Raw genomic sequence first — 23643 nt, forward strand, 5'->3', positions numbered from 1 at the left:
ATTAGGTGTTACCCTTTGCTCCCTTAATTCGTGTAACTGCTGCTCGAATCTGTGGGACATCTCCTTGAGAGATTTGTCGTGTTTGTCCTGCTCTTCACGTATGCACTTTTTGAATGTGCTTTCTAACTCACCTTTTAACTTCCCGACGGTTTGCGTCATCACATCGGTGAGATGCTCAGCTAACGAAAGTATATCAAAACTACGCGCTCCGTAATTTTCATTAGCGGTTCTGCGTCTCTTATTTAAATTAGTATTGAGTCTTTGACTCTGTCTCCTCCCGTGTTGCGACGCGTCGAGATTTCCTCGCGCGTCAGCAGCACCGAAATCGAACGATATATCGTTTAAAAAGTGCTCACCTGTGAATTCGGCGCTTGCGGATTCACTGGGAGGGTTTTTATGCCCCTCCGGCAAATCGGCCGATTTTCGATGATGATCGTCCATCCCTTGACGGAGTAAAATTTGATCTCGTGTTTTTTGGAGAAGTCCCTACTATACATAATAAATACTAGCTATCAAAACTCATAACCATCAGTCGATGTAGCTCAATTGGCGAGAGCGTACGACTGAAGTCAATAGCATTCGTAAGGTTGGGCGTTCGATTCGCCCCATCGACATTTTTCCTCATCCTCAATATAGGATTTTTTTTGTCTGTTTTATTTGTGTTTTTCTAGTATATTTTCATGCATACTTTATGTTTCTTAAATATATTGCAAAGGTGCTTAGAAATTATTAAACGAAATAACCATCTATACTTTTTGTACAAGTTCATTTTCAAGGGTTTCAAATGATTTTTGCTTTTGAGCTTCTTTGTATGCACGACCTTGCTCGTAACCAACTTGTTCAGCGGCTCTATGGGACATGCTGTTTGGAATTAATTTGGAAGCCTCCTTACCAGACAATTTTATGAGAGGTTGACGAGAATCTTGTGTAGTAGCAGACTGAGGAGCTCCTGATTTGTTCAGACGAGAGTTTAAGAATCTTTCTTCAAGTTCGTAACCTCTTTCTATCTCAGTTGGGGCAAATGAAGCTCCATATGCAGCAGCCTCTTCAATTGCAGCTTGTTTTTGAACCTCCAATTCAGCCTTAAGTGCCGAAAATTGGTTTGTAGCGTGAATATAAGCTAAGGAGAGAGATATATTGTGATTGTTGTGAAGATGCAAGCAGAATTTGATCGCACTGAGTTTGTTAGCATCAAGGAAAGTATCATTAGGTAACACTTACTCCTCTGGCTGTGGATTTATAGTCAGTTGCTTAAGAGAAGACCAGCCATTTGGGGAAGCGCAAAGAGTTTCGTAACGATCATCTGAAACCTGATACGACTCAGTTAAAGATCTTGATCTAAATGATTCAAATGGGAAATCCTCATAGAATTGCCGTCTAATCTTGTCAACTGGATAAACGATTTTTTGAGGTTTCCTATCCTCACGCCAATTTGGGAGCTTTCGCTTTGAAGTATTTCTACTACCACTAATGAAAGGCTTATCCTGCTTGAGAATGTCTTCCCTCTCCACGGTTGCGTGCATAGGCGGCAGGGAAGGAAGATTTCTCAGGACGGGCGCATACCAGGCAGGCGGCTGCTGTAAGTAGTTACCCCTTAAAAGTCTAGAGACGCTTGAATGTACCTCTGTTTGAATCCTACGAGGCATTTTATTCTAATTTTTTAGTTTTAATGTGGATGTCCTAAGCAACCAATAGAATAAACGATCAACAACTAAAAAGCGCTGGACGTGAGATGAGCATATTTGGGAAACTGAAACAGCAGCAAAATAACGAAAAAGTTAGAAACTCCTCTTTACCTCAGTCTACGAGACCTAAACAGGCTGCTCAACAAGTTCCACAGCAGATTGGTACTTTGCAATCAAATTATGCTAATACTCCTCCTAATGCAGGCATAGGAGGCCGCATACCCGTTAGACAAGCCTCCAGCCAATCTCAATCATCTTCCCAACCTGCTTCTCAGCCTCAGTCGCGTATACCGTCCCGCTCTTACACACCAAAATCTCACAATCCAGATCGCTACCCATGGATTACGGTATCACTTAAAACAATAACTCAGGCACCATCTCTCATTTATCCTCCTCCATTCCCACGTTATGGTCACTCTGCAAACACCGTTGCAAATCAACGCGGCCATATTTATATCTTTGGTGGTTTGGTAGCTGATTCCGCTATGAACGATCTTTGGTTATTAGAAACTGATGGCGCTCATTATCCAAACGCGAATCCCATCAGAGCACATTGGGTACACACCAATGGTGATTTACCACCACCTAGAGTTGGTCATAGAAGCGCTCTATGGAAGAATTGGATTCTGGTTTGGGGTGGTGACACTTTAAACTCAGATTTAATGGGTTCTGCTGGTCAATCACAAGATAATATCCTTTACGCTTTTGATACAAACACTCGCTTATGGATGCGTGTACAAATCACAGGTGGTTCTCCAGTCGGTAGATATGGTCATTCAATGGGTCTCATCGGTGACAAACTCTATATCCACGGTGGTCAAGTCAACGGCGACTTCTTCTCTGATATTGCAGTATTTGATTTAAATCAACGTGAGATTATCCTTCCTTTCCAAATCAAAATACTAACAATTAGTAGTTTCAACCGCGGGTCCTTGTGCTTGGGATTTCATTGAACCAGTCAACGATCCACCTCCTAAACGTACCGGACACATCTCTGTCACATACCAAGACAAAATTTATATGTAAGTACATTTGTTTAACCATTAAGGTGAATAAACTTACAAGAATTTAGATTCGGAGGTACGGATGGTCAATATCACTATAATGATGTTTGGATGTTCGATTACACGAACAAGCATTGGTCCGAACTTAGCTGCATTGGGTATCACCCAGTACCCAGAGAGGGTCATTCAGCTACCATAGTTAAGGATGTAATGTATATCTTTGGTGGTCGTGGAACTGATGGAAAGGATTTGGGTGATTTAGCCGGTTTCAACATACCTAAAAGAAGATGGTTTGCATTCCAATCAATGGGACCATCTCCTAGCGGTCGCTCTGGTCAGACTATGTCTACATCTGGCGAGTCTGTTTTTGTTTTTGGTGGTGAAGCTTTCAATGCTCCAGATCCTGCAAACAATACAAATGATGATCCTAATATTGTCCATGTCCTTAGGCACCCTCGTATTAATTATCCAAAGTCAGAGGATAATGCCGGTGGTGTATCACGTACACCAACACCAAGACTTTCAGAATCTCCTCAGATCAATCACCAGTCTATACCACTGCAACAACAGAATCAAAGATACGCCCATAAAGCGAACAGCAGTGTACAGTCACAACACTCACAAGATTCTCAATATGCGACAGTTCCTTCAACCTACAACAACAATAACAACATCAATTCGAACGGTCTAGATAAAATTACATCTCCTATATCACCGGCAGGGGTTACTAAAACCACCAATCAATCTATCCCTGCAATTGCTACAAAGAACATACCACAAAGACCCAAAAGGGCAGATGATGGTGATTATGTTGTTTCAAATATGTCTCCAGTTGTAGAGTCGCCACGTAGTCCAATCAGGCCTGGAAACTTAAGGGAGATTCGCAACCAAGTTTCTTTAGATAAGATGAACCAATCACCACAAATTACTCAAGTTAACAAACCTGACGGGTTTAGTCCTTCACAAGTAGGGGAGAAACCACCACTTGATGCGTTTTATTATTCAAATCAACCCCGTAATTCGACAGATGCAAAGCTCGATAATGAGAACCGAGCTCCGACTACGGTTGACTCTGATGAGGTCAAAGAACTTAAGAAACGCGATCAATGGATGAGAATTGCCTTAGAAATGGCAACCAAGAACGGATTTGTTCTTCCTCCAGGAGATGATGTTAAATTGGATAATCTTGGTGAAATTGATGGAGACAAACATGCCTCAGAAAAGAAGAAAATTATTGATTCTCTTATGAAAATGAAGCAAGAACTTTCAAAAGCACATGTGAGTTTAATTTTACTTTAAAAATACTTACTTATATGTTATTAGTCTACGATCTCTCTTCAATCTGAGCAAATCAATGGCCGTAAAGAGGAAAGTGAGAGAGCATATAATGTCATTTTACATGAGGCCTCATTCTTGAAAGCCAAGTTACATGCCTATGAAAATAATGATAAAGATGAAGTTCTGAGATTAGAAAAAGACAAAATGCACTCGGTGGAATCTAAATTAATTGAAGCTTTATCCAAGCATGGAGATTTAGAGAAGAAGTATGCGGATTTAGAGAAGCAGTTGGAGTCATCCAAAGCTGTTCATGAGATACACACTCAAGATCTTACCAATACCATAATGAGAGCGGATACAGCTGAAAGTTCCCATTTGAGTGTTTTAGAAGAGCTTCACGAAGCTCAAAGGAAATTACACGTAGCAGAAACTGCTCTTAGGGATCATCAAGTAGCTAATTCAGCTTCTACTGCAAAGGCTTCACAGGTAGACGAAGCTCAGAAGTCAAGAGATGAGCATAGATCAACTTTAGCTATGCTCAGAGAAGCACTTAACTCCACTGAATCTCGTTCAAGAGAAATTGAAAAGCGTTACGAGGATTTAATTACAGACTTAAGTTCAAAGGATAGGGTTGTTAGAGATTTAGAGTTACAACTGAGTGATCTGACCAATAACCTTGATAATAAGACTAGAGAGCACGAAGAAGCACACAACCACTTGAAAACACTCGGAGAAGAGGCGGAAAAGTATAAATTACTTGCAAATGAAGGTCTCTCGCGATTCCTTGGATCTTCTAGCGAAACGAGAGATGTTGATGCTGACAGCTCCTCTGAAAAGAGGCAGTCGACAATGTTCATTCCTCATGATAAGTATTTAGCAATGGAGCAAGAATCAAGTGTATTGAGAAGCTTGTTGGAAGCAGCGGGAGCTAAAGTAGATGAGACTCACGGTTCATTGGCTGTTCAAAATAAGAGATTCTTAGAATTACAAACTCAACTGAAAGAAGCTGTATGTCAAGTAACGGGTCTCAGAGCACAGCTTAATGCCAAGGTGCATGAACATGACGAATCAAGAAACTTGTCAAAGAATTTACAAGAAGAGTTGGAAATCAAAGAAAGATCACTTGATGAAGTTAGAATTGAGCTTGATGTCTTAAAATCCTACATTGAAGAAGATGATGGAAAAAGAGATAGTGTAGCAAATGAAAATTTGGAAAGGCAGCTCAGTTTGAATCATGAACTTGAGCAGAAGCACCAAATGACTCTTGAAACGAAGAGCGAATTAGAGGCAAAAATTGAAGAGATGACCGCTTTAGTACATGATCTCAAATTAGCTAAGGAAAGGAGTGTTTCTGAAGATGATCATGCTGAAGCTAAAGCAAGAATTGAGACTCTCGAAAAAGATTATAAACAAGCTGTTGATTATGTGAAGGTAGGTAAAGAGCATTGATCACGATAAAACATTAACAATATTATTTTAGGGCACTGAAAAATTTGTATACAGACTTAAGCAAGAACTGATCAAGGCTAGAGAGAGCAACCAACAGTTAGAGAGAGAAATGAAGAGAGGCTCAACTGACTCTTTAAGAAGAGATTATGCGACCTTAAAGGAAGAGTTAGAAAGACAAAGAAAGGAATCTAATGATAAGGTGAAAGATCTTGAAGCAGTGATTAAAGATAGGGAAGGCATGATAGAAGCCCATCAAAGAGAGATCAAGAGAGTGTCAATGGCTACTAAGAATCAAAATGCTTCAAAACTTCTGAAAGAGAACAAAGAGCTAATCGAGAAAAACGAGAGTCTAAGTCAACGCGTACAGACGTTGTTAGACACAATCCCAGACAATTTTGAAGATGATGATTTGTTAAAGTCTTATAATTAATTGTATATTTTGATAAATATAAGTTGTAATTTTTACTTTACTCGTTGGTTTTTGACAAATACCTCAAATATGGCTACAACCTCGGAATTCACAGAGAAATCATTCTCAATAGCAGACGCTGACAAGAATGCAAAGTTTAACACCAAAGATGATATAAAGCCAATCCTTGATAAACTTCAAAGTCAACTTGACGTTGAGGACGTGCATTTTAGCGGTGTATCGATTGGTGTAGAAGCAGCGATTGCACTCTCAGAGAAACTTCCTGAATTGAAATCATTAAGAGTAAGTATGAATTACAACTTTTAGTGAGACTTATAAAACTTCTTAGATCGCTGATTTTAGTGATATTTTCACTGGGAGACTAATCACTGAAATTCCACAAGCTTTGAAGAGTATTTGTGATAGTTTATTAAAATGTCCAAAGCTTGAAGAGGTTAACTTATCCGACAACGCTTTTGGTGGTAGATCCGCTGAACCAATGGTTAACCTTCTGTCAAACCATCCAAATTTACAAGTTTTAAAGCTCAACAACAACGGTTTAGGTATTGAAGGTGGTAAAATAGTTTCAGGAGCTCTTAAATCGCTCGCTTCACACCCAGAAGGTTCAAAATTGAGAGTAGTAGTCTGTGGTAGAAATAGATTAGAGAACGGCAGCTCAGATAGCTGGGCCGAAGCTTACTCTCTTCATAAGAACACTTTACAAGTCGTCAAAATGCCACAAAACGGTATTAGACCAGAAGGTATCACAGCTATTCTTGGTGGTTTGACAAATTGCAATGATTTGAGAGAGTTGGATTTACAAGATAACACTATGACAAAGAATGGATCAATCGCGTTGTCTAACGCTATAAAGAGTTGGTCTAACTTGGAAGTTATCAATATCAGCGATTGTTTAACAGGTGGACGCGGTGGAATTGAAATAGCCAAGTCATTGGCTACAGGTGTATTGAAAGAGCTTAAAACTCTTAGGCTTCAATTTAATGAATGGGATGAACGCTCACTTAGTTTGTTATCTAAGTACATCAATGAATTTGGTCAAAAGCTTACGACTTTGGAAATTAACGGTAACAGAGCAGATCCTGATGAAGATGTTATTGAAAGTATTAGAGAAGCTTTATCAAAACATAACCATGGTAATGCTCTTGATGAACTTGATGAAATGGAGGAATACGATCCAGAGGATCTTGAAGAAGAAAGTGAGGGTGAACAATCCGATGAAGAGGACGAGGGTCAAGGAGAATCAGCGAAGGTTATTGAGGAGATTAAAGAAAAGAAACAAGAAAGCGGTGATGTTGATGATCTCGTTAACCAACTTGCAGGAGCCAAAATTAACTAGATCAATCAATTGCATAATGAAATATATCCATAATCTATTACTAATACAATGATTTACAAAATAGGTCAGAGTGAATGCGTGTGTTGTGAAGATTAAAGCTAATGAAAGCTATGAAAGGTAAATCTGAATACGTTTATAGTTGATGTTTAGTGAACAATCACACCAGCATCAGCTTTCTGGCCATTCTTTGTGAATATAGTGGTTAAAGTCAAACTAATAAATGCGAAGCCAGAACACAAGAAAAGAGCAGCTTGATAACCTTTCATAGTAGCTTGAGGGGTACCTTTCGTGTCCTCAAGTTGGAGTTCTTTGACACTTTGATTCGCAATACTGGTCAATGACAGACCAACAGCAGAACCAATCTGAAATGCAGTGTTGATTAAGCCACCTGCTAGTGATTTTGCTTGTGGGGGTACAGAAGCTACCAACGCAATAGTACCAATGTTATGGCAGAAGCTGGTACCTATTAAAAATTGTTAAAATGCAGCAAATTGATCTACAATCACTCACCAATGATACCAATTATAGCAGTTGGTAAAACATAAGCCCAAAAGCTACCTCCTACAGGGGTAAAAGCAGCTGGAAATGGCGCTGCAACAAGACAAATGTAACCGATTATAAGAACTGGTTTTATCGGAAATTTCTCTACTATCGGACCGACCATCAAGCTAAAGCAGATTCCTACAGCACCCATTGGTATGAATGAGACACCTGTAATCAGTGGACTAAGTCCAACGACTTCTTGAGCAATCAGCGTTTGATAGTATATTTGACTAGCCCACGCGCTATATAATGTGAAACCGGCTGCAAATATACCTGCAAAAGAAGGTTGCTTCCACAGGTATGGAGGAAGAACAGGTGAAGACACTGTCTTCTCTATGAGATGGAAGACAGCAAGCATCACGAAAGACAAAATAAGTGGTACGATTATCATAGGTGTTTTCCAGCCGCTAAGTTCAGATTGTGTAAGTGCAAATACTAGTAAAATCATCGCAGCAGTACCGACAAATGAACCTATGACATCCAATTTCGGTTTAGGTGTTTCTATATGATCTTGAGGAAAAAAGAAGAAACCACTAGCTGAAATAGCGACGAGTACTGGAGCTAAAATGTAAAATAGATAACGCCATCCAATTGTTCCACTTAACAATCCGGATAACACTAATCCGATGACGAAACCAACAGCTCCAGACGCACCAAATAATGCCATAGCTTTTGATCTTTGTTTACCAACAAAGTAATTGGTTATTACACCAATTGCAGAAGGTACACTGCTTGCTGCTCCAATACCCTGTAAGGCACGGAAAATAATGGCCTGAATACCGCTTTTCGATACACCCACAGCAACAGTGAATACTGACATCCATAGCATGCCACCAATGAAAACCTTTTTACGGCCATACCTGTCTGCCAAAGCCTAGTGACTTCGTTAAGATGATCGGTGTGAAATTTTTAATACCTACACCAGATAATAGAAGGAAACCACCGAACGTGAGTGTATACGCAGCTACCAACCAGGTCATACTCTCTTGGGCGATCCCTAAGTCAGAAGCCATCATAGGAAGAGCAATATTAACAGAAGTGACCCATTGATTATCAAAGAATTGAGAGGCACAACAGGTTGTAATTATTGCGATACCTCTAGGTGAACTAAGAGATGTCTCTGATTTATGTTCACTTATACCTAAACTAGAAATCGTTGGTTTTCTCGACAAGCTCTCTGGGCTGTCTGTACCTTCTTTGTAGGATGTAGCATCTGTCTCGATTACTGTTTCACTATCGCTGGAATCACCCTCTTCTTTAATTGCCGGTTCATGGTGAGCATTCACTGACACGATTGGAAGATTATCAATCGAGTTCTCTTCTATTCCCGCGCTCGTAGTCTGACTCCATCGTCTACTTCCTGTAGCTATTGCCGTGGGAGTGATAGCAAACGCTGAGTTACCGGTTCTTACGCTGGATCTACGCCTTACTTTTCCGGGTAAGTCTATTGTTTGATGATGAACTAATTCATCATCTTCCTCTATAATTGCAGAGTCTAAATGTTGCGTTTGAGGATTATTGGACATTATAATAAAGTGTTTATTGTGTAAATGTTCAATAAAATACCTTAATATATGCAACAAAAAGAAAATCGCAAATTTTGTGCGTTCGGTCTAATGGCGGTGATATATTACAAATGACTTAAAACTGACTTTTAATAAGACTTAGTATAATGTTCAATAAGGAAACATTTGAGTGCTTCTTTGTTATCAAATTCCATATTTAGATGGAATTTACATTGACGTCAGTAACATTGTCAGTAAATGACAACATCGACGAAGACTATTAATATCTGTTGAAATATACAAAATAATATGAGTTCGTGATTCCAATACTAGCAAGTATCATTTTTATACTCTTATCCACTATTTATAGTCTTGACACTCAGCGGTCAATATGAAATCTAATTTAATACTAAATTTGATATTATTGGCCTCAACAAGCCTCAGTGAGACGTTTAAGAATAGTTCAATCATTTCACAAGTACCCAGTTATAGTGTACAGTTTACGAGGAGGACATTTGTTACTCCAGACGAAGTTAACGATATTCTCAAGGCTGGCGAAATATCTATTGACGAATATACTCAAGAAGTGAGCCATCCACTTGTTGTTGCAGACGTCGCACTTCGTGAACCCATAATACCTGTCAGTGTATCTTCAAATTGAAGGATATAAATTAACAATAAATCAGATCGATTCTATTGAACCTTGCACACCTCATATTTTCACTTTATACCCAAATTTCAGCTTCATGTGCTTAGTTCCATCTAACAAGATGAGCAAACCTATTGTTGCGCCAGAACCGCAAGTCCCTAATATTCAGGATGTCAGTAAACTTTTGGATCGTATACGAGAGGATTGTGTCCTTTATCAACCAGGTGGTTGGTATGTGTCGCGTTTGCCTTTTCACACTTAACTGATGATCTTTAGGTGGAGTTATAGAATCTGTTTCAATAGGAAAATAGAACAATTTCATGCGAAGCTTACACCTGTCGTATCTGACGACCTTCAACAATATGCTTGGAAGACTGAATTCGATACCAACTCATCATCATATATACTTGGTAGATCGCCCGTTGATAACTCAAAAAATATTTCAGAAACGAAAGAGTTGTCTGCTAATCAAGACAATTCGCCTGCAGATCCTCCATTGAAGTTCCAATCTAATGGATTTCAAAAGTATATAACAGAAGAATGGAAAGGTGGTCAGATTTGTGATAGAACAGGTGATCCTAGGAGTACCACAATCGAGTATTATTGTCTACCTGGATTAAAACAACCAAAAGTCGTGTCAATCCAAGAAATAACTACGTGCAATTACGTTATGCAAATTCAACTCGATCAACTCTGTGAAATACCTGTATTCAATGATCTCAAGATTAAGGAAGATGTAAGAGCTATTCAATGTATACCTATATTGGAGAATGGCAGTAAGTGGCCAGACTTACTTGTTGAAGAAGACCTTGGGTATGATGATTATAATGATGATAATCAACTTGAATCACCTGACGCAAATGAATTGATTAATAATGAAAAGTTGGAAAGTCTTAGTAGGGAAGATTTGATTAGTATCATTGCACGTGCTCAATTACAATAATTAATATAATATATAAGAAATTTAAAGCAGATGTTGTATCTATATTAACAATTGTACAAAATGGAAAGCTAAACTAGTTAGTTGGTAATTGATTTTTCAAGTTTTGATTTGATATGTTCCAGGAAAGCGTCTGTGTTGACAAAATGTTCATCACGGAGGTTTTGGACACCACCTTGGATTGAAACCGCCAAATCCTTGGTAACGACACCGTCCTTATCAATTGTGTCGACGCAGATCTTTTCGAGATTTTCGGCGAATTCTTTTAATTCGTTGTTGTTGTCTAATTTGGCTCTGTGAGCTAAACCTCTAGTCCATGCAAAAATTGATGCCACTGGGTTAGTTGAAGTTGGTTTACCTTGTTGATATTGTCTCCAATGACGTGTAACGGTACCGTGAGCTGCTTCAGCTTCAAGGGTTTTACCATCGCTAGTAATCAACTCTGAAGTCATCATACCCAAGCTACCGAAACCTTGAGCGAGAATGTCTGATTGGACGTCACCATCGTAGTTTTTACATGCCCAGACAAAACCACCTGATGACTTGACTGATTGTGCAACCATATCGTCAATTAGTCTATGTTCATAAGTGATATTGGCTTCTTGGAATTGTTTCTTATAATGATTTTCGTAAACGTCAGCGAAGATATCCATGAATCTACCATCATACTTTTTGAGAATAGTGTTCTTAGTTGACATGTATAAAGGCATCTTTTTAGCTAAAGCAGTTTGGAATGAAGAATGCGCGAAACCGATGATAGACTCATCAGTGTTATACATTGCCATAGCTACACCTCTACCTTTGAAGTCGTAGACTTGTAACCTTTGTGGTTCACCACCTTCTGGTGTATAAACTAATTCAAGTTTACCGGGTTTATCAGCGATTAAATCGGTTGAACGATATTGATCACCGAAAGCGTGTCTACCAATAACAATAGGTTTGGTCCAACCAGGGATAGGTTTTGGTACTGATTGTAAAATAATAGGTTCTCTAAAAACGGTACCACCAATAATATTCCTAATCGTGCCATTAGGAGATCTCCACATTTGTTTCAAATTGAATTCTTTAACTCTAGCGTCATCTGGTGTGATAGTAGCGCACTTAATACCGACGTTATACTTTTTAATAGCTTCAGCTGAATCGATAGTAACTTGATCGTTGGTAGCATCTCTATTGAGTATACCAAGATCATAATACTTGATATTCAAATCAAGGTAAGGAAGGATTAAATCGTTACGTATTTTAGACCAAATAACTCTTGTCATTTCATCGCCGTCAAGTTCAACGACTGGGTTTGAAACGTTAATCTTGTTTGAGATTGATGATGTAGAGACTGAATGGGTTGAGTAAGAAACACTGAAACCAGTAGTAAGAAAACTAAGACTTTTACTCACATTTATTTAAGTTCTTAGACATTTTGAATATATTTCTATTCAAATTGTTGATATGTAACATGGTCGTTGAATTGATACGATATCCGATAATCCGACCCGAAGTTGAAAATGAGATAGTGAGTCATAATTGAACAAAAATAATAAAAATTAAAAATTAGTTTATTACATTTAGAGGATTGTGAAGCAACTAGTGCGTTAGAATCAGTTATAAATGACTTAACAGCGAGGTTCAACGTGAGATTATATAGTAGCAATAAAAGAAATAATTTATTGATGATAAATTAAAGGCTATAGCTAAACAAAAGTACAATCTAGATATAAGGAGTTATTTAGACGATAAGAAGCAAACTATATACACGATCGATGAGAATAATGATAAGTTGATAAATATAATAATAAATGATGAAATAAATAATAAAATGAATAAAACTTTATTCAATCTATTAATAAATAAGGATAAAATCTTCAAATTAAAATCTCAATACATTTCAATTAAGGGTTATGAGCTAATGATGAAGGATTTCAATATAAAAGTTGGTAACTTGATTATAAATAATAGCAAGTTTAATGGTTTAATTGCTCAAATTGACTTCACTGTTATTGATAAAAGTAACTTGGAGGAGTCAATATCAAATACGTTATTAAGTAATTTCAAAATTATAGATTGTAGTTTATTAAACTATTTTAAACAAAATTCTTTCCTTTAACTATTTCATCCATGTTCGATGCAGTAAGGGATGCAGAAAAGGATGCAGACTATCCTGAATATAGACCGCCATCAAATTATAATTTACCACCTTTAAGTGATAAAGATTTTGCTCTTTATAGTAATTCTTTAAATCCACTAAGAGCTTCGTCAAAAAAGAGAAACTTAGATAGTCCACCCTTCGCTAGTGTAAAGCAACATAAAGTTAACCAATATAAAGTTACTAAATACTACAATGATAGACCTGACTTTGGTAAAGATGCTAGACGTCAATCGCCAATATTTAACTTGAAAAATTTCAATAATTGGATAAAGAGTGTTCTTATTGCTTCATTTGCAAGATTTAATCCCCCATCTACCGCTAGAGTTTTAGATATCGGTTGCGGTAAAGGTGGTGATTTGAATAAATGGCTCAGAAGTAATATAGATGAATACTTTGGTTTAGATATAGCCCAAGTTTCTATAAATCAGGCTAATAATAGGTTTAATGATATGCGTAACAAACCTTTCAAAGCTCACTTTAATACGCTTGATTGCTTTAAAGAACCATTAGATAAAGCAATAACTCAGGATTCTTTAGATAAACAATTTGACGCAGTTAGTTGTCAATTCGCAATGCATTATGCTTTTGACTCAGAGCAAAGCGTACGATGTATGTTAGAGAATGTAACAAAATATCTAAAACCTGGTGGTACTTTCATTGGTACAATCATAGACGCTGATGTTTTAGTTAACGCATTAAGTGAAATAGATGATCAAAGTAATATGGAATTTGGGAACTCATTATTCAGAATTCACTTTGATAAACGTCCAGATGAGAACGAAATTTATGGTCAAAAATATAATTTCCATTTAGAAGATGCTGTTGATGCACCTGAATATTTGATACAATGGGATTCTTTTACTGAGTAACTAATCTTTATTATATTATATTTACTAAGATAATATTAATAGATTAGCTGAAAGTTACGGTCTTCAATTAATCACTTACAGACCTTTCCAAGATATATTTTACGATCAGATTCACATATCAGAATTCAAAAGGTTAGCAACTTACTTGAATATTATTGATGATATGGGTACCCCTGTTTTGAGCAATGATGAATGGGGCACAGTTGGTATGTTTTCGTTTTATCACTAATTAATTACAATATTAAATGTATTATTTAGGTATTTATGTTGCATTTGCATTTGAAAAGATATAATATTTTGAAGGAACGTACTAATTTTGTAGTATAAATCCATGTAGTTTTACTATGCCTTGAATGAAGACGATCATGACTACTAATTTCATACATTGCGCTATATGCTTTAAAACGCTAATTAATTTAGAACTGTCCTTTTATATAAGCAATTGTGGTGATATTTTCTGTCATAATTGCTGTCGTTAGTTTAACTACCTATAATCAAGCTAGTTAACTATGGATTTGTAGGTCAAATAGGGGAAGAATGCACAATATGTGATAATAAAATTACTGCGTTAGAGCAAGTTGATAGACAGGAAGTCCATTTTCAATCACCAATCACGTTGAGCGCTTTATCTAATGAGGTCATTAATGTAAGTGATAACCAAACACCAATATTTAAACGTATATTGATATTTATTAAGGTACAATTCCGAGAAGCTGGAAATTTAATTGAATACTATAAAAATAGAACATTAAAACAAAGAGATCTAATCGAAAGGGCAACCAGAGAGATCTCCAATCTGAACGAATTGAAAAGGGAAAATAGTAGTTTGAAATGCGAAATTCAATCATTAAAGGACAGATTAGCATACGTTTATAATAGTAAACCATCCTTCACCATTGATTCATCAAATAACGATAAATATGTGTCAAATTATAAAACAAAATCAAAACCGGCTTTTTTTAGTACATCAAAAATGAACAATGTCAATCGCACTAATACATTAATGAATTATGGTGTTTCAACTAAGAGAAAAGATCTATCAAACAGTATTTCCTCAAGGTCTTCATCATTTACTTTGCCTCAATTTAATGATCAAATTAAACTTATTCCAGGGAGTCGTAAAAAGATCTCAAGTGATCGAGAAATAATTAATAAAAGACACCCTGAGAGATCGGTGTCTCAGTTATCTAAGTTTACATCCAAAATTGGTTTTGAACAAGATATTATAAGTATAGATGATGATTCAAATGGTACGAAATCTAAACCAAACTATGATAAAGGCTCTACATCAAACAGATTATCGTAAGTACGCTAAAGTCATTGCTGTAGTTTTTTTTTATCAAGACAACTAATTAGCTCATTTTCATTCAACGGAAGAGATGATATGAGTAATGTAAGTTTAGATAAACGCATCAAAGTCTAGTTTTAACAGAGCATAGTCAGCAATATCATCTCTTGCCAAGTATCAAAGAGGTACACATAATAAAAAGGTTAAAAATACCAATAATGGAATCTAATATTTTAAAACAAATCCTATACTAATGTTAACCACCATAAACAGGCACGGCACTAACCAGTTTCCGATAACGTGATACCCTGATAATGAAAAAAAAAAATACTACTATTTTCAATTATGCATATATCATTGTACCGAACACTTCTAATGAATTTCTTTTACTTATTGTTTTATTGTGGGACATTAGATCATAATAGAATTTCTATTCAACTTGATGAGAAACAACGAAGTAGCGATTTTATGAAAATTCCTTTATATTAAAAAAAACAAGCTAGTTCAACAAATAATTTAATAGTTTATATTTGGTAATAATCTTTTATCGGTACATTTGGTTAAACGAGTTATATGGACGCGATTATAGGGTTTCCTTTGGATAAAAGGTCTAATTGGACGCCGGGAAATGTTGATGAAACTTGGGATAACTACTTCCAACGTGAGTTAGCTGGATTTTTCAGTGTGACATTGCTAAGATAACGTCAGCGTATCATGAGAAAGTTGGTTTAGGGGTGTGTCCATTTGATTATTAATAATTAACCCAGTTAATGATAATTAGTTTGTTTCAACAGTTGGTCTCATCTCTGCTTTAATGACTTTCGGATTACTCTCTTACATACTTTGGCATGCTAAGTTTAATTACGATGCTCGACACCCACCATCAGTTGTTGCTGCTAATGGTTCACTTCCTACGTTTATAAATAGCGCGTAAGTTATTGAATTCAATTATTTTATTATTAATAATAAGGTCATCAGTCCAGGCGCTTACCTTGTAAGCTTATTCGTTAGTCATTTCATATATGGCGTTGGGTTCGGTGAGTATTTGTAACATTTCAAACATATAACTAATGAAGCAACTTATAGCAATCGGATTCCAATGGGCCGCCACTCAATATATTTCAGTTGGTCCACTATGTGATGTTCAGGGTACATTTTTACAAATTGGTGACCTTGGATATGCTTTCTGGTCAGGTGCAATTGCATACCATACCTTCAATTTGTTGTACTTTAGACAATCGCCACCAAATTGGGTTAATAAGGGCATTTTAACTGTATGTTGGATACTACAAATAATATTACCAATCATTGGACCGGCTGCAGTTGCTTACCCTAATAGATTATATGATTATTCAGGTGGAACGTGGTGTTGGATAAGTGGAAAGTATGATGAACTACAACTAATGTTTTACTTTATACCATCTTGGTTATCAGTGGCTATGTCTTCTATAATGTATATTACTGTATATGTTCACACCTCTCGATTTTTCAATAATCAATCCTTTACGTCAAGTTTATACAGCAGTAATGATGAAGAAGCTATTTATATTGGTACTAAAGTCAGGAGGAAAGCTAGATCATTATTGATTTATCCATTAGTATATGCTATTTTATTAACACCAGTTTCAATAGTTAAGATAGGTTCAATGGCAGGATGGCGAAGCCCTTTTTGGCTAGCGTGCTTAAGTGGTGTAATGATAGCAAGTTCAGGATGGTTGGATGTATTATTATTTTTATACACTCGGCGAGCTTTCCTTCAAGAAGCTAGAAGGGCTGCAAGGATAAGATCAAAGAGTAGAGGTCAAGATGATATGAGATTAGGAGTTGATGGTCCTAATAATCTAGAAGAAGCTTTAGGATTAGGGGGAGTGCAAGCCAAGATAGAATTAAATAGATTAGATAACGGAGCAGAGACGGAGCAATTTGAAAGATCATTGGGAAATCAATCCGACGTCAGTAGTCATACACCCTTACGTTAAAATTTTTGTACAATAGCTTTTATGTATGTATTTGTTTTTGTTTGTTTACTTTGATGATTGAATTAGAAATCAATGAGAAACTCAAAATCATAAATGAAACGAAAATTAAAATAAATGAATTACTGAAATACTTTAATAAATTTTATCAATTAATTTATTTAAATAATAGTTTAACGATTGATAAATTTAAGAAAATAAAATTGAATTTCAGTCTAAAATCTCAGCAATTAAAGGAATTTATTGGAGTTTTACAATTAGAGATAGAGAAATTGAATGGTTTATTGCAAAACTATAATAAACCCATCGCTTTTAAATTACCAGAGAATAATAATTCAAATGAGGATCAGTGGATTTTAGCTAAGATTTTGAACTTTATTGATCAATCTACATTAAACGTTCAAGATGTTGAACCTTCTGAAGACGGTAGTCCAGGACAAGTTTGGAGAACATCAAGTAACTCAATCATAAATCTACCTTCGTTATCATCATTAGATAAGCAAGGACATCATCACTCAATAAATTCATTAGTTTTAGGCTTATATCCAGATACTACATCATTTTATAAAGCAATTGTCATTAAATCACCTGACTCAAATAATCATCAATATTTACTGAGATTTGAAGATGATGACGCACCCTTTCAAACAGTTTCATCCGAATTTGTTGTAAATTTACCCAAAAATTGACTATTTATTCCAATTGTTAAACTATAGTGACTTAGAATCAACTCTAATTCTTCAATTTCATCCAATAACTCCAGATTATTTATCCTTGCCTTCTCTTCATACGGTAGTTTATGTCTAATTGAGTTTAAAGCGTTTGATTCAACTTGGTTATAGCCACATCGTTTTAATCTATCTAATTGATCATTCATTAACCCAGGTAATTCAATTCCTCTTGACTAAGACATATTTAGGTGACAGAATTATAGAATATTTACATACCTTCAAGTTTGATATCATAACTTTACCAAATTTATCATCTAAGTTAGTCATTTCGTATATAATGACTAAGCTTTCTTTGAATTCTCTGCTAAAAGATTCTAAAATTTTATTTGTTGAATCAATTGACATATAAACGAAGACGCATTCTGAAATAATTATAGTTGGATCATCCTTATTCTTGTAAGGTTCTAGTAAGTCATTAATATCAACTTTTCTCAAATCACCGGGTATGAGCTTATATTTGGAGCTAATCAATCTTGAACCGCCTTTCTCTGAAGAAAATAAGCTTTAAAAATGTCTGAAATATGAAAACAGACTAACCTATCTTTATATCATTACCTAATATTGATTTCAGCTCCTTATTCCTATTAATAAGCATTGCCTTCTTTGATGTGACTTCATCAAAATCTATTTCAATGTAGTTGTTTATGCGTTCATCATTCTTTAATTCTTGTTACTTTTTAACCTTTTCAATAACGCTTCTCTTACATTAAATCTCCAAAATCTCGTATCTGAACCTGCACCTAAACTTATTATTTGTACATTATCGAATCCAGATAAGTATTTATTTATTAATTTATCTATAGAATAGACTCTAACATGTGTACCAATGTTAATAATTGGCGGTCTATTTTGATCTTGTGCACGGGCAAGACGTCCAATCAATAATTCTGCATATGGATCATCGAGATAGCCTTTCTTAACTGCTGATAATCTACTGATTGCGGCATCTAAATCTGTCAACCTCGTTGCGTCATCTGTTGTGTTGGTCGTCATCGATGAACAGATGAATACTGTAGAGGATGAAGTTCTAAAGTAAGTGATATCAATATTTTATAACTAAATGTGAAATAACTACTTTATATGAAGATGTAAATACGGTTAGTCAATGTTTATAAAAGATCAGACAGTCGTCATTAATCACGATTAAATTATTTAAAAATCACAAGAAAAGAATGTTTATTTTTTTAATTAAAGGTGGTTTTATTTATTTCTTCTTTTTTCTTGTTTCCCTACTTTTTTATACGATACTTCGTTAGCTTCGTATGATGTAACAACGATTGTGATAGTTGTACCAATGTTATATCTACTTAGTATATTAATATTCATCAATCTCCTCATTTATTCCCCCTGTCATTATAATTCATCCTTGATACTCGTATTTACGTTATATCACACGTTATAAAATCGTACTATTATTTAAATAAGACATAGATTTAAAGGCAAGTTATCTGCGGAGTTCATCAATGACGACATTTAAGCGTGAGTGTCAAATCATTTCTTGTTTTCAAACAATCAGAAAGTCTAATATTAAAACTGAGCTATGCCTTCGGTAGGTAATTAAAATTAAAATTTCTAATCATTTACCTTAAATTTCAAAGTACTCGGATATCATCGCAATGGCTAAAGCCAACTCAGAGCGTGGTGCCAAACATTTACAAGATATGAAGAAACGTAAACAGGAGGAGACTGAAAGATCTAAATTAGAGGCGATACAGAAAGATATTGAAAGAAAACGTGCGGAAGAGGAGTTATCTAAGCGACGTAAGCAAGTTGAGGATCGTAATAGAGAATTAGAAAATCGAAGGAAAGATGAGAGTAGAAGAATTAAAACTGCCATTGATAAAACAAAAGTAAATCCTAACTCTCGGAAGGGTTCGTCTAAGAATGTCAGTATGTTGATATTTAGATTTAATTTACTTATATCTCTATTTTATAGTCATCCGATGTCCTGACGAGAGAGGAGAAACGTAAAATCAAGCAAATGAAAGAGTTTGGTGAATACAATCCACGTAAGAAATTACAAACAGAACCAAAAAGTAAACATCTAGGTAAATCGAACGAGCTTATTCCCTTGAATCAAAAGAAAAGAGATACAAGGACGGTAGATGAAATTCAAAGAGATCTTAAGAGTAAAAGGCATAAGTCTTTGGAGAAATCTAAGAGCTCATCAACAAATCGTACATCACAGAAGAAGAACGAACAATATTCGTCATCCAGTGATCAAGACGATGATCCAGACGAAGAAGCTATAAATAACGACTATGTTGGCCAAGATATTTGGAAACTCTTTGGAAAAGACAAATCAAAATACTTGGAACGAGATTATAATAGTGACGAAAGTGATGTCGGTATGGAGGCTACTAATGAAGATGTCTTGCATGAGGAGCTTAAAAGGTAAATAAATATTTAAATATCTTATCATTAGTATTTCTAACCATCACTCTTTCAGCTCTCGGTTTGGTAAACAAGAAGATGAAAAGGAAGCTGCTGATTTACGGCGTCATGAGTTAGAGAAGAAGAGAAAAAGACTTGCAAGTAAATAATTTTGCGTTTATCGCATTAATTATTTTGCTGGAACGTATCACATGTCTGATTATTGTCATGTACTTCGTCATCACATCAAAATTTCTAGCTAAAACATTTTGGTTTACTTTGTTTCTCGCACGACCGTCCCCAACGGTATTCAATTTGAATGAAAGACACATTAAATGCTTCTTCCAGATAATAACTTTTTAAAACTATATTTCTATAACCGCGCTTGCTAGACGGTTTAGATCGCACTGCTAATAAAATCGAAGATAGGGGTAGTACTATAAGACACCTTGAATCATGGTGCATAAACGGTATATCTATAGCTTTATTAAATGAATGATGTGACTATAATAGAAGTTTTATATGGATCCCTGTGCCGCCAAATAATAATTCAAGGTATATAAGTAGAGCACAAGCATATATATAAACTTTACATAACCATTGTGTATTTACACACAGAAAAGATGCCTTGTGAGATGCTACAATTTTTCCTTGTAGCGCAGCAAGTAAATGAATCGAATACGTATACCTGATGACATTAACTCGATCGAGACTACCACTGTTCTATTATTGACTCGTGTATTTGAGTTATTGTTTTCATAACATTTTACATGTTAAAAATGGCCTAATTACTTTATATTTCGTGGAGGTCTTTAGTGGGTGAAGAGTGAAAACTGCAAAACACTATCTAGACATCTGCAGCAACATCCTGTTACAATTCGCACACTTTTTACATTTAAACAGAATTGACGCTTTACTCCATAAAGAAACCAAATGTATTTAGAAAATAACGAGAGTATAAAAATATCCTAGAATTATAGTTTGTTTATCTAGTGGCTCTAATTACTTATTGGCCCCATAAATGAATAAAGATCTTTTTCTCGGATCAAGCATATTCTTCATTACAATGTTACGTACGATGATATGTTAAGAAATATCCAGTCGTTTATTACTATGTACTTTTTACTGGGTTGTTGGATGAGGTTTTAATCACATCGATACAAACGGAAGCGAGGTACTTATAGATATCATTCAATAGTTCTTGATTTTATGATTTAAGTGTTGACTTCCTCCTCGTTTTTATATCACAAATGCTGGGAAAAAGACTTATTTAATCCAGTAATAATGCAGTAATCGAACTGGTACTAGCATGAGAAAACAATGACTGTCTAACATATCAAGCCCGTCTAGACTATTCAAATGTAGGAAGAAGATTCATGAAGCCTAAGGAAATGACACACTCAATTCATGTGATAGATTGAAAGGGGTTCCGGTCTTTTAATTCACTACCCTTTAAAGATTTTGGGTATCCTGGTATGTGTAATGGTTTCTTATTGCGTTCATTATCGTGATTTATTCACATTTACGCGTAATCTTACGACATAATGTTCATGTATCTATTTCAAGTTATTTGCAATCATTAGCATACGCATAATTTTGCCTAGAGTTTAGTAAACGTGAAAGTGTTCAGTTACATGTTTGACCTAGAACTTTATTTGCTGCATCCAGTTTAAATATGGGTGCACAAGCTCTTCTCTTACACAGCAGTAAGTTATTTTAAACCAACTGAAGTAAAAATGACCAAATAAGCTCAAAATACAATGAAACATAGCTAATGATCAGTTCATGGAAACGTAAGGATCCTACGGAAGGAAGTAGTGGATTTATTTAACCTTCCTCAAACTAAAGGGGCCAGAATAAATAAAAATATATTATCTTTCGCTTATAGTAGAACCTGAGATACTTAAACAAATTCTATTTACGTGCTTTATTGGTGTGATACCATACCGTACAATTTGCGTAGTCAACAATTGGTGTTAGTTTGACCTTCACAAAATTAGTTTCGTAGCTTACATTACTAGTAACAGATAAAATTATTCAGACGACCAAGTACATTGGTCATGGCAATTAGATGACGTCAGCTAAGTTAAGTTTGTTGCTCAGATAAAGATACTTACAATGTATCGTCCAGTATTGAGCAAGCGACAAATTATCATACTAATAAGACACTTGGCTATAACAAAATAAAGATAAACAAAAAAATTACAAATGAAGACTGCAAAGTATATTCCTAAGGTTTACATCGCTTTCCATCTTCTAATAGTACGACGATAATTACGAAATTGACTATTCTTTTAAGAGGAATATTAAAACTTCTTGAATATACCACAATGGGTTTGTAGTGAGCCTTACAGTACCTTGCTGATAGTATTGCAAGTATCCAATTCTGAATTCGACTCACCAAAACACTGTACCCAAAAAGGCAACTAGATATTAAGACCTTTGAAATTTTAAATCTTTTACGCAAAATGTGTAAACCGTAATAATAGCACAAAAGATTACCAACTAATTTTTACAACCTTTAGTAGATTTCCATCTATGAAAACGTGTCGTTGTCGTGATGGGCACATATTCTCAACATGTCAAACGCACAAAGCTCTCGAACAGACAGGTAACAGTCACTTCATCCAGCGAGCTCGTATACCGTACACCGACGTGTTTCGACACACCGGTATTAAACTTGCAAAACGCTGTTCGAGGTTTCAGAACGGTCACGGAACATCTGCATGGAAGACAATACAACCAATATGGCCTAAAGATTTTGAATTTATCAATGCCTTGACGTAAGGTATTACAATTTTACAAATTACCTCTGTATTAAATCCCTTGTAGTGTAATGCCATAATGAACACCTTGAAATGAATTGATTTAACATAAACCTTACAGAACAATGCTTCCCGAACCGTAAAAGTAGTCGCTTTGATATGTTAGGATGGAACATCAAGCTGTGTCTTGTTATTTCAGCAAAACCCTAAATATCAAAGGTGTGCAAACGCATCTATTCCGTAATGTCTAGTTCTAGAATTACCTTACATGGGAAAAACTCTAACAGGGTCATTGTTTTGTGAGCACAGGAGGAGATGGCGAACTATAGTCTACCTTGTAGCAACGTTTGTTCACATCATGTTGAAACAAAGTTCAGGTGCACCCACCTAGTACGGGTGCTCATAGTTTCTACAGGCATTACTTACCGCGAAAAATGTCGTTGTTCACACGAGTGAACATGTTGTATTCCCGAAATAATGTGGTCATCTCCATCTGTGGGGTCTTACTACGGTTTCGAAAAATTACAATTCATTCATTTAATGATGTCCTTACGATATTACCGATCAGGAAAAGACGTTATTCAACTCGGGAGTATCACGCTATTGAACTTTTCAATGGATAGTCTAATCCAGTTTCTTGTTGTTCCTTGGTATCTGAGTAGACCAACGCATTTGTTCA

General features: G+C 35.7%; 12 protein-coding genes and 1 non-coding gene across 13 annotated transcripts; 9 read left to right on the forward strand and 4 right to left on the reverse strand.

Moving 5' to 3' along the window:
• Positions 1-531: 531 nt before the first annotated feature.
• WALSEDRAFT_t48 lies at positions 532-614 on the forward strand. The gene has a single exon. It is a non-coding gene; the product is annotated as a tRNA-Phe (tRNA).
• A 351-nt stretch (positions 615-965) lies between these two features.
• On the reverse strand, positions 966-1646 carry WALSEDRAFT_7832 (hypothetical protein; the record flags this gene model as incomplete). The annotated part of the gene is made up of 2 exons (XM_006958350.1): positions 966-1176; positions 1222-1646. Coding segments are annotated over 2 exons (636 nt in total), but the record flags the coding sequence as incomplete, so codon positions are not given.
• A 470-nt stretch (positions 1647-2116) lies between these two features.
• Positions 2117-2557, forward strand: WALSEDRAFT_5127 (hypothetical protein; the record flags this gene model as incomplete). Its single annotated transcript, XM_006958347.1, has 1 exon — positions 2117-2557. A coding segment is annotated over one exon (441 nt), but the record flags the coding sequence as incomplete, so codon positions are not given.
• A 3341-nt stretch (positions 2558-5898) lies between these two features.
• WALSEDRAFT_38335 (RNI-like protein) lies at positions 5899-7223 on the forward strand. The gene is made up of 2 exons (XM_006958360.1): positions 5899-6128; positions 6175-7223. The coding sequence occupies exons 1-2, from the start codon at positions 5916-5918 to the stop codon at positions 7180-7182; spliced, it is 1221 nt and encodes a 406-aa protein (XP_006958422.1). The 5' UTR covers positions 5899-5915; the 3' UTR covers positions 7183-7223.
• On the reverse strand, positions 7197-9251 carry WALSEDRAFT_57482 (MFS general substrate transporter; the record flags this gene model as incomplete). Its single annotated transcript, XM_006958361.1, has 3 exons — positions 7197-7645; positions 7693-8599; positions 8646-9251. The coding sequence occupies 3 exons, from the start codon at positions 9249-9251 to the stop codon at positions 7329-7331; spliced, it is 1830 nt and encodes a 609-aa protein (XP_006958423.1). The 3' UTR covers positions 7197-7328.
• A 364-nt stretch (positions 9252-9615) lies between these two features.
• WALSEDRAFT_57483 (hypothetical protein) lies at positions 9616-11846 on the forward strand. Its single transcript, XM_006958362.1, has 4 exons — positions 9616-9870; positions 9917-10110; positions 10156-11756; positions 11805-11846. The coding sequence occupies exons 1-3, from the start codon at positions 9622-9624 to the stop codon at positions 10820-10822; spliced, it is 1110 nt and encodes a 369-aa protein (XP_006958424.1). The 5' UTR covers positions 9616-9621; the 3' UTR covers positions 10823-11756; positions 11805-11846.
• Positions 10900-12235, reverse strand: WALSEDRAFT_28755 (isocitrate dehydrogenase NADP-dependent; the record flags this gene model as incomplete). The annotated part of the gene is made up of 2 exons (XM_006958363.1): positions 10900-12152; positions 12214-12235. 2 exons carry the CDS (start codon positions 12233-12235, stop codon positions 10900-10902), a joined length of 1275 nt encoding a protein of 424 aa, XP_006958425.1.
• A 696-nt stretch (positions 12236-12931) lies between these two features.
• WALSEDRAFT_68975 (guanine-N(7)-methyltransferase) lies at positions 12932-14196 on the forward strand (the record flags this gene model as incomplete). The annotated part of the gene is made up of 3 exons (XM_006958364.1): positions 12932-13827; positions 13874-14037; positions 14090-14196. 3 exons carry the CDS (start codon positions 12932-12934, stop codon positions 14122-14124), a joined length of 1095 nt encoding a protein of 364 aa, XP_006958426.1. The 3' UTR covers positions 14125-14196.
• A 183-nt stretch (positions 14197-14379) lies between these two features.
• WALSEDRAFT_54524 (hypothetical protein) lies at positions 14380-15390 on the forward strand. The gene is made up of 4 exons (XM_006958365.1): positions 14380-14470; positions 14524-15133; positions 15188-15224; positions 15271-15390. The coding sequence occupies exons 1-4, from the start codon at positions 14464-14466 to the stop codon at positions 15346-15348; spliced, it is 732 nt and encodes a 243-aa protein (XP_006958427.1). The 5' UTR covers positions 14380-14463; the 3' UTR covers positions 15349-15390.
• A 173-nt stretch (positions 15391-15563) lies between these two features.
• Positions 15564-16612, forward strand: WALSEDRAFT_68977 (hypothetical protein). The gene is made up of 6 exons (XM_006958366.1): positions 15564-15780; positions 15828-15853; positions 15901-16049; positions 16098-16156; positions 16206-16393; positions 16443-16612. Exons 1-6 carry the CDS (start codon positions 15693-15695, stop codon positions 16494-16496), a joined length of 564 nt encoding a protein of 187 aa, XP_006958428.1. The 5' UTR covers positions 15564-15692; the 3' UTR covers positions 16497-16612.
• A 1242-nt stretch (positions 16613-17854) lies between these two features.
• On the reverse strand, positions 17855-18820 carry WALSEDRAFT_32598 (S-adenosyl-L-methionine-dependent methyltransferase; the record flags this gene model as incomplete). Its single annotated transcript, XM_006958367.1, has 3 exons — positions 17855-18314; positions 18364-18484; positions 18532-18820. Coding segments are annotated over 3 exons (739 nt in total), but the record flags the coding sequence as incomplete, so codon positions are not given.
• Positions 18821-19266: 446 nt separating this feature from the next.
• WALSEDRAFT_32599 (SPT2-domain-containing protein) lies at positions 19267-20692 on the forward strand. The gene is made up of 4 exons (XM_006958368.1): positions 19267-19375; positions 19425-19712; positions 19763-20220; positions 20276-20692. The coding sequence occupies exons 2-4, from the start codon at positions 19443-19445 to the stop codon at positions 20367-20369; spliced, it is 822 nt and encodes a 273-aa protein (XP_006958430.1). The 5' UTR covers positions 19267-19375; positions 19425-19442; the 3' UTR covers positions 20370-20692.
• Positions 20693-22069: 1377 nt separating this feature from the next.
• On the forward strand, positions 22070-23054 carry WALSEDRAFT_60403 (hypothetical protein). Its single transcript, XM_006958369.1, has 3 exons — positions 22070-22174; positions 22221-22982; positions 23032-23054. The coding sequence occupies exons 2-3, from the start codon at positions 22738-22740 to the stop codon at positions 23042-23044; spliced, it is 258 nt and encodes an 85-aa protein (XP_006958431.1). The 5' UTR covers positions 22070-22174; positions 22221-22737; the 3' UTR covers positions 23045-23054.
• Positions 23055-23643: the final 589 nt, after the last annotated feature.

This window comes from Wallemia mellicola (genome assembly GCF_000263375.1).
Source record: "Wallemia mellicola CBS 633.66 unplaced genomic scaffold WALSEscaffold_10, whole genome shotgun sequence".
NCBI classification, from domain to species: domain Eukaryota; kingdom Fungi; phylum Basidiomycota; class Wallemiomycetes; order Wallemiales; family Wallemiaceae; genus Wallemia; species Wallemia mellicola.